The sequence below is a fragment of the Alligator sinensis genome, unplaced genomic scaffold, assembly GCF_000455745.1.
Source record: "Alligator sinensis unplaced genomic scaffold, ASM45574v1 scaffold505_1, whole genome shotgun sequence".
Taxonomy (NCBI): domain Eukaryota; kingdom Metazoa; phylum Chordata; order Crocodylia; family Alligatoridae; genus Alligator; species Alligator sinensis.
In genome coordinates this window covers 2488258-2498346 of record NW_005841940.1, presented here as the reverse complement: position 1 = coordinate 2498346, position 10089 = coordinate 2488258, and the positions used below count along the sequence as shown (strand labels likewise).

The 10089-nt window shown below is 40.2% G+C and overlaps 1 protein-coding gene across 1 annotated transcript in view; it reads right to left on the bottom strand.

Annotated features, from left to right (window-relative positions):
• Positions 1-228: 228 nt before the first annotated feature.
• Positions 229-10089, bottom strand: part of CRKL (CRK like proto-oncogene, adaptor protein) — a 15209-nt gene continuing 5348 nt past the window's right edge. Inside the window, exon 2 of the mRNA XM_025199288.1 lies at positions 229-4120. Coding sequence (XP_025055073.1) covers positions 3986-4120 — 135 coding nt within the window. The 3' untranslated portion in view covers positions 229-3985. The remainder of the gene's footprint in view (positions 4121-10089) is intronic.

Genomic DNA, 10089 nt, shown 5'->3' with positions numbered 1-10089 from the left:
GTGATGACAAAGCAAGAATTTCAAGTGCTCTGTTAATACTAAAGAAAGTTTCAAGACTAAGACAACAAATGGTACTGCAAGTTGATGCAAGTTTTATTTAGACTGTACAAACAGGGCACTGAAGAAGGAAAAAAAAAAGCCTACTGGCTTGATGTTTGGACCAGTGCTATGAAATAAATGGAGTAGGAAAATAAAAAGGCACTAAGCTTAAGAAAGACACTCCATGTGTTCTAAGAATATAATTCATTTAATACTGTTAATTTTATAGCACAAAAAATAAAACAAGCTATGATCCCCAAAATAAACTTTAAAAGCTTACACTTAATATTATTGCCTGAAGTTCATGGTCTTTAAATTACATCAGCTGTTTAATGTTTACACAGTGAAGACTGTCTCAAATACAAGGCCACCTTTCCCTCTGCAGAATTATTTCCTTATCCCAGAACACATTTTCATTTAATACACAATTAAGTAAACAGAAATTGACAACTATACAGGAACAGGAACACTTCTACTGGTCCCAAAAGGCAGTAAAAGACTAAAAGAGGCAGGTCTCACTGGCAAATGCAGCTATTGAGAGATGCTTGAAAACTTTACTATAAACAAACAAAAAAGATGGCAGCCCACTCATTCCCAGGATGTTAATACAATATAAAAAGTTATGTTACAGGCACATGAAATGGCACAAAAATGCAATTTTTCCCTTTACAAAAATAATGTTCAGACTCGAGAGCCTTAACCCAAAAACAGGATATTCCCTTTTGTTTCTTCCTGCCCAATTTGTAAACAATGAATTAAAGTTAGCGCTTACCCAGTGATGTGGACATGGATTAGAACAGTTTCCATTTTAACTTGTCGGACTGGTCAGAGGCTTCAGTGTTTTTATGTACATAAACAGGAGTCAAACAGCAAACCTCTCATTGTTAATTGTTTTGACAACTGACATTTACACCAGTTGCTAGTTAGAAACCCAGACAAACTACAGAAAAGTTGTGTGGAACATGGTCCATTTAATGATGCATAGATTGAAGCCATCACTTGATAAACTTCCAGGATTCATTAAGCATGTTTATTCCCAAGAACATCTACACTGACAGTAAGTTTTTTTGTCCACAAGTTTAAGAGTCTCTCGAATGCCAACAGCACAGCATGCAACACAGGATCTTGAGAAACCAGTCATCGAAAGAAAAAAAAAAAAATGATCAAATGCAGTTTTTGTATGAAAATACTTGTGTCTTATTACAAAATTGCAAAGGACAGTTTGATGCAAGTTTACAGTCAACTTAACCTGTTCAACATGCTACATTTAAACTGCGCAACACAGGTGAACCAAACATCCCCTCCTCACAGAAGCATGGAGTCCGAGAGTGGCCCAAAACTAGAGATGTAGGATTTTTTTCTTTGCACGAGGGGCCACCATGCATTGCTGTGCTATTGCATTCTGACACTGATCACTGACTGACGTTTTTGCATAGTTGGAAGGGAAAGTGGTCCACTTTTGTGGGATCAAAACCAATAAATAAATCCAGAGCACTGCTTATGCTGTTCCAAATAAAAAGGTATCCAATGAGGAAGAGCATTTAAGAAAGTGGTTTTATTTTAGAGAAAGCATCAAGAGCTCTTACCCAGGTGATTGTTGATCTGATAGTTCAGTGTTCCAAATTTTAGAAAAAGAGGGAAACCCTCCAATCTGCCTTCTGAAGACACTTGTCAATCAGTCACTGGGCCAGGACTAAAACAGGATTTGCATGTGGCAGACAGTTTAGTACAGTTCATATATTCACAAGAGTACTTTCAGTAGTACAATTTCCATAACAACTTAAGGTGGTGTCAGGGCACAGACACACAGGGACACTCATCGGTTAGTTTCTATGACTGTACAACTATTACCATAGCAGAGGACAGCACAATGCCCATTGTCAAGAATTCTTCCCAAAGCACCAGGTAATTCAATCAATGCTATTCTACTTCACAGTAAGTTTGTTTGGCAGTAAAATGCTTTAAGACTAGTCCCTCCAGACTGTCCAGCCATGTGATCAGCACTACAAGATGTATTTAAGTGTGAAATGAGATGCTTTCGTTAAAAACTTAACCCCTCCAGTACTGAATTATTTGCTGCAAAATACTGCATTTCTTCAGTGCCTTCTACTTAATCTCAAGGCACTTCAATTGGAGTTAAGAGCAACATGTCCAAGGGTTTAAGAGCCCATAATCATACACATCTCAATTTAAGATGAAAACATAAACAAAATAATTCAGAATTTAGAAAAACTGACTTGAAATATGAACTTTATTTGCAATATTTCTACATTTTGCTATACCTTAAGGTATTCTGGAATATCGACAACTCCACAACAAATGCGTCACCCAGCTGTTTAGATTAGAAATCTCCTACAAAGACTGATTAGAGGACTACCCAAAACGTAGTTTCATAATTGTTTCCATCTATATTCTATTAAAATCAGCATTCATTGTTTTAAAAGGAGCATTTCATTTCACCTTAAAAATGCATTTTAAGAGGCAGGTAGAAAATGTCAATATACCTAAACTTTCATGCCACGAACACAAAGTTAAGGGCTTGTCTAGACACAAGTTGTACTGCTTTAATTGTACGAGTCTAGTCAAGGATAAACAGGTCAATCCTAGTGTGGATGCAAGATCAGTGGTATACTTGGTGTGCATCTGAGAAGACAGATAAGCTATACTGGTCCAAGGCACCCTTAAGTCTGTTCCTCTCCAGAGTTTGACACTGTCACATGTGGGAAAATCCACACAGTTGGCTTTCACAAGCCTTGGATTCTCAGTGGGTGCCGAGTGAGAGAGAGGCAAAACAAGATGTTGGGACAGTGGAGTATCAGCTGCTACAAAAGAAGGGCAGTAAGATGCCCAAACACTGGAAATAAGGGCATGGTGTTTGCAGAAGAGAGGTGGGAGAAGGCAGGATCCTACACCCCTAGAGTTCTGGAGGTTAGAGAATTTATGCAGAAATGGTTTAAAGATCTTAATTTATTCAGCACTACTGTTTTCTGACTTCCGCACCCTCTGTGACAAATCAGGGCATCCAATAGCTCCAGGCAATAGCTTAGTGACAACAGAACTTTACCCATGTAATTTATCATGTCTGAAGAGAGATGTAGTCTTACCAGACTAGTTAGGGCTAGTACAAAATCTGTGTAAATCTAGCTTAAGTGTTTCCCTTTAAAGTTCATTTTCTACAGTTACAGTGCTTGCAGTCATCAACTTTTACATGCCCATTCAGTTATCTGCAAAAATCCATTTTGGGAAAAAATGGCAACACAGGCTAGGAGTGTAACAACTAATAAATTTCCTTATAAATAAATGTCTCTGCTTCAATGCAGTTTTTTTTCAAATGGTTATTTGCTTTCAAATCACAAACTTTATTTCTAAAAGGTCAACAGCAAGCTTTAAGAGTAGTATCACAAAAACAGCCTTGTTAACACAGCTGCTCAGAATACACAAGCTTCAATTATTGTCTTTTAAAGAGGCCAGTATTTGACTGTACTGCCTTAGGACAGATTATTTTCTTAAAACCAACTCAGTCTCAGCCCCAAAATTGCATTACTGTTGTTGCTCTTTGTTGGACAGTGATCCACAAGTTTTGTATTTGATCTGAGGCAACTCTTCTCCTATTGAACAGGCTAGAACATGTCCTTGAGAGTCTTGACAGGAAAAAGATTTTTCTTGCTTGTTACCTCCTATATGCCTGTTTCAGTCTTCTCCAGCTTAAGGCCCAATATAATCTAGAATTGAAACTACATTCTCGATGATGCAACTATGGTATGAGAGTCAGCAGGTGACTTCAGTCATGTGCATTCCACAAGTTTATTAAAACAACCGTCAAACTGCAGCAAGCTGGAAAAATGGGCAATGCTAGCAACGTGTCTTTAATAGTCATCATCCCACCTCAAACAATGCTAGTGATAGCCATAAAAATGAAGCAGCAGGGTAAGTCAGGCAGTGGGAATCATTCATTCTCATCTGGGTTTTGAGGGTCAATTATTTTGACGTGTGTAAATGGGAAGAGCCCTTTTCGGCCATTGACTTCACCTTCCCACTGACCGTTTATATTCATCCTTGTAACCTTCACAATATCTCCAACCTGTATAATAGAAAAGAGTGTTATCATCATACATGGGAACATCATCCAAGCATAAATAATAAACCCATCAGAAGACAGGCAAAACAATACTACATTTAAAGATTAAAAAGGAAGAATAAAAAACCCCCAAAAAACTAAAATCCACAAGATTCTTGGAACAGATTTTTTCCATTCTGACATCAACTAAATTTCTTCTTAAACTTCAGGTGTGTGCTTAGTACAAGAAAAATAAATTTTAAATCCAAGTTATATTTTACCCATGAGACAAATTAAGCGAGTTGAGCCAAAAAACATGTACATTTCAGTCTGTCCACTGGGAAAGTATACAGCTTACATTTCATATGCACAACACTATCTTTAGCTCAAATGTAAAACAATACTATTAAGGCTAATATCAGAAGTAACCTAGATGCAGTGTCTATTTCAAAGCAACACAGTATGTACACTATTACTTCAACATTACAGCCTTTTAAAAGAAAGTCTTCACTATTTGATCAAATATGTTTGTCACTATAGGGAGTCTCACATTCCTATGACTATCATAGTTGGACAAAAGCAGCATAGGGAGCCACTGCAGCTTTCTAAATCAATGTAGCTGCAGCTAACAAAGGAATGAATTTCATATGAAAAGGAGAAGGGAAGATTCTAGCTTTAGCCTTTTTTTTTTTTTTTTTTTTGACCAGCACTTCCTGTTTGAGTATTTAGAGGAGCAATGCCAAGATGGGTCTTTCCTGTTACAGCCATATGTTTCTTCCTATTTCATAATGAAAATGAGGGATAAGAGATGCAAAGATATGCAGCAGAATAGCCAGTAACACTTGCTCACAAGCATCAGCTTTAGTTAATTATTAATTTCTCCTAGAAGTACTTCTTGTTTAGCTGCTTTGTAATTGTTGACCACATCTGACTTGCTGCAACAGTTTAAAGGTTTTACTACCCCCTTCCCTGTTTCTTTTTTTTTTTTTTTTTATTTGGGTGGTTATGACAGCAAGTGTTCAGAAAGAGGGGGAATGCCAGAATAGCAGTATTAGTAGCTTAACAGTAGTTTCCAGTTTTACAGGCAGAACAAATCCTGCTCCCTTATGGAAGTAATGCCACTTCCATAGGTGAGCATGAGAACAAATGCAATTCACATGACAGAAGCAAAGCTTCCACTGTTAGGAAAACCCTCTAGTCCTTACAGTTAAAAACTTTTAAGCATCAATTAACGAAGTCTTCCTAGTTCTGCACAATAACTCCAGTTCTCGTCATGGCTATTCTGAACCAGAGCCTTCCATAGTATTTCGTATTTCTAAACAGAGTAGCAAGTCAGACGCATTTGACATCTTGGAGATCTTTCTACCAGCGCACCAGTCGCATGTTACATTTAAAATCAAGGTTGCCAACTTGTGGCATGAGAGACAACTGGCACAAATGGCTACCGTGACAAACCCCAGGCACTCAGTAAAGGGAGATGCCAGAACAGAGGCAGGGGGTGGAGCCACACAACCAGGACAGGATGGTGTTACCACCAAGAGCCGAGTTGATCCGTCCCTGGCCCTGTAGCCACAGCTGAACGTGGAGTATTGGATCTTCCCTCACATTATGAGGGTGCAGCAGCTGTGGCTCTTGCAGCAGTGTCCTGCCCCTGCTCAAGCCCCCCTGCCTCCAGTCTGGTACTGCAGGTATGCCTTTGGGAAGTGGAAATCAGAGCAACAGCAAGGATTGAGTCATGGCACACCTGCCAGAAAAGGTCAGCCACTCCCAATTTAAATACTTGTATCTGGCTTTCTACAAGTGGTGTGCCCCTGGTCTATTATCAGTATAGGATACAGTTGCCCACAGCCAACATCAAGACCACATAGCCTGAAATGATCTTCAGCTTAAAATCCTAGCTCGTTTTAAAAGAGCTCTGAACAGGGGCCTTAAATTACAAGAAGCTTCAGTTTCTTTAAATCTGTAGGAAATATATGCTTTGCCTCTACATACTGCTATTGCACTAACTTTTAAATCTTTTTAGCAAAGACTTTAAAAGGTTCCTTACAATATCTTGCTGAAAGACAGATTTAGTACCAGCTGCTCCAAAACTGGCTTCTTACATACCTAGCCTGCATTTAAAATAGTGTATTAGATTTAAGTGATGTGAAATACTAAATGGGGATGACACTGGTCCTTTAAGCAAAAGTTCCTTTATTGTAAAAAAGGTACCTACAATCTCCAGTCTCTGCAGTCACTGGGAGCTTGATGCATCTAGCAATTTTCAGAAGCCAGAAAGTTCAGAAGCTCGTATAGATTCACACTATATTAAAGCTATGATAAAATTTTAAGTGGGGAGAGTGAAGAGCTCTTGCACAACTTTGAAAGCAAGACCTACAAGGATGTCAAACTTGAAACCAGTTAATACACCTAATCTTTAAAAAAGAAAGAAAAAAAGCTGCTCATTTAAATCCTTCCTCTCTCTCATTTAAATAAACTTGGTGAAATGCAGAATTTTATACTCAGCACTATTTACTGACTGACACACATCACCGGGGTCACAGAAACAAGTTAGCTAGAAACATCCCACACTTCCTGAGGATCTACTCAAGAGACTGCTGGCCATTTACCCTCTAAAGTACCTCCTGTTGTTGCTGTGTATGCATTTTCTGAAGTCCATCCAAATCGACTTTCAGTTAAAACATGTGTACACCGTTTCATAATTCATAAAAATGCACCAATTATTCCAAGCAGGCCACAATGTTTACAACACTAAACAGGTGCATTTACTAGTCTGAATCAACAATTTAAAGAAGCAATGTCCTCCATGCTCTGATGAAAAGTGCATTTTACCCAGCCTTGGCTTCACAGAAGCTCTCTCTACCAAACTGCCTGCCTGTCCTGAAGGTCAAACCACCACCAGCTGGGAATGAAAAATTCCAGGAACAAAGATTTTTGGGCTACGTACAAGGTTTAGACCATCACCCCATTTACCTGGACTAGGGCCACATGACTTCAACAATTCCTTACATTAAGTCAGATTCTAAACACAACTCTTTATTTTGAAGTGTTCCCAAGACAGCTTTGCTTCCATTACAAAGAATTTTAAAACATGACCTGATGAAGAAAGCCTTGCATTTGAAAGCTTGTCCTAAATGCCATGCAGTTCCAATAAAAAGATAATCATCCACAAAACAAACATTTGACACTAGAGTGCTGCATAGCAGATGAGTACTAAGGTGAGATAGTACTGCCACTTTGCCTTCTGAAATTTTCTACAACGCTGACTCTGAAGGTAAAAAAACAAAACAAAACAAAAACACAACCACCCCTCAAACTATTCTTCACAAAAAAGTTTAATTAAAAAGTGCTAGTAGCTACAAGTTTCCCCAAGAACAAAGCAGGAAAGTCTCCCTCAAGTATATTTATCTGCTGAACAGCGCTGGGTGACAAACTACCTTGGAAATGTAAAAGTTAGAGAAACATACCAGGATTAAGATCTTGCACATTTCTAGAGAACCTATTTAAAAATTAGTCAGTTATGCTTTCTTTAATTGGAAATTTCTGTACAACCATGCACTGGTACAGCTATAAAAATAAAGCAATTCCCTTGAGCACAATTTGATAAGAGTGGATATTAAAACAAGATTTTGAGCAGACATGTTAATGAACGTCAGTGTCAAGTCAGTTTGATTCTGGGATTTGTCTTAGCTGAGGAGTTATATTTTGACAAAACTGATTACTCTCTGCATGCGGTAAAAACAAGTGCTGGTTAAAAAAAAATTCCAAGTACCTCTGCATTTGGTCTTTATAGTTTTAGGAGGAGACTTAAAAAGTTATTAGAGAACAAAACATTAATCCAGTAGGACACTTATTGACAGAGCACAGGACAGGATCAAAAGACCTGGGTCCTGCTCTTGTCTCTGCTACAAGCTTTCTGCATGACCCTAGTCAACTCCATCCAGATTTAACTTCAGACAATGCTTACTTAGTTTCATGGTGCCCGAGACGTCCATTAGTTTAGAAAACATGTTGACCTCAATGGATGGAAGGGGGAAGCATAGCGAGACTCTTGCAATGAGCAATACTTTAGAAATGCAGCCATTCAGTTCCACCCAAATGATAAAAATCAGAATGCATCTTAGATGGCAGCTTTTCATTACATTCTAGTTACAGCATGAATTCAAAGCCCCAGGGAAAACACAGGCCTCGGAGTATGGCAGTCGGTGTTACTCATGCACTCAAGACTTCCATACCTGCACATTCCACTGGAAGTGACTCATGCACTGTAAGAGTGTTGTGCGTTTTAGTTCAGAAAAAACACTTCACAGGTTACTTCCAAATTAGGTTTACAGCTACCCATTAACAACTTTGTGAAGTAATCAGTAGGAACTGGACTGATCATAGAAACATTAAAGGAGAGAAAAAAATCTTTGGTTTACTGGTAACCTGTTAGAGGTCCAGAAGTCTTAACAGTTGCTTAGAAACAATGGAGCTGATAATCTCAGTCCACCTCCTAATAGAATAGGTGTGCACCAGAACTAGTATCATGGTTGACAGGAGCAAATACTGACGAGATCATGATGGCCTGACTGCCCTTTCAAAATTAGGCTGAAGTACGGTAGAAGAGGCGGGGAAGGAGAGCAATAAATACGAGGTCCACTTGAACCATGAAGATAGCAGACTGAACTGATGTCCAGTCCAGCTGCATGCAAGGCAGAAGCTGGTGGCATGCTGAAGTAGCACTTTTGATGTCACTGGTAGATGAAGGAGCTGAGCCAACAACAGGCAAATTGTGCAAAGCTTTTTAGCTTTGTCACTCCCTTCCTCATCCCTCTTTCAGAGCTCATAAAGGATGGGAGGAAAAAAAACACAACCAAACAAACTAGGATGTCTAAACCACAGAGAATTTAACTTAGTGATTCTCAACCAGGGTACCACACAATGGTTATCACTTTTAGGTTTATCTTGTGAATCATGTTTGTAAACTCCAAGATTTACAAGAGAAATCCATAGTTATGGTCTTTCAGAGTTCTTTGCAACAGAAAAAAACTGCTCTAATACTTTTTGGGGTTGAGAGGGGGGAGAAGGGAAGAGGCAGAAAAGTAAAAAATTAAGAGCTGGTATTCTCCAAACACCTTCAGTCTAACAAGGAGCACCACAGCTTTAGCCAGTCAAGACGAGGGAGATAGATTCTCACTCCCATGTTGGTCTCTCTGTACCAGTAAGAAATGCCAGAGCAGATCAAGAAGCTGAAGCGGCCCCATGTCTATCCGATTTTCCTCACACAGATCAAGGCAGCCATAAGATTAAAAAAAGACCTATATGTAGTTATAGGGGCCACAGCAATTAATATATTGTGGGTAGAGGTACACAGATAGACATCAGATCAGCACCAATAAAAGAAAAATTGATATCATCATCAATCGGCTTTTCTGGCTGGCATAGCTGATAATGTCACCGATAAATGCCACGTGCACACACACAGTCTGGCAGCTTGGAGAGCAGCATCTGGCCACTCAGTTGGGGGGGCACGGCAGATTGAAGCCGCACGGTGAGCGAGGGAATGGGGCTGGGCAGGCACTGCTGAGCTGGGACGGGTCACAGGACAGAGCAGCTGCTGCGTGCATGCCCAGGGGAGGTGTGGGGGCATGTGCCCCCTGGATGTGTGTGCAGGATGAGGGCAGGCTGCCCACTATGGACTCGGGGCCAGGGGCAGTGCTGGCCTCTTCCTGATGGTGGGGCTGGCCTATAGCCATCCCAAAATTTCCCATAGCACCCCCTCCCCACTGCTGCCCCCCCCTTCCCCTGCAACTGCAGCCCTAGCCTAGACCTCCTGCTGGGAAGAGGCCAGTGCATCCCCCAGCTCCAAGCCCATCCCACGCACAAATCCAGGGTGGGCACATGCTTCTCACTGGGGTGCATGAAGTGGCAGGAGCCGCCTCCCTGCCCATCTACCTGAATGAGCCACCCACAGCCCTGTCCTGCACCCCTCCTTGCCGCACCCTGGCTGG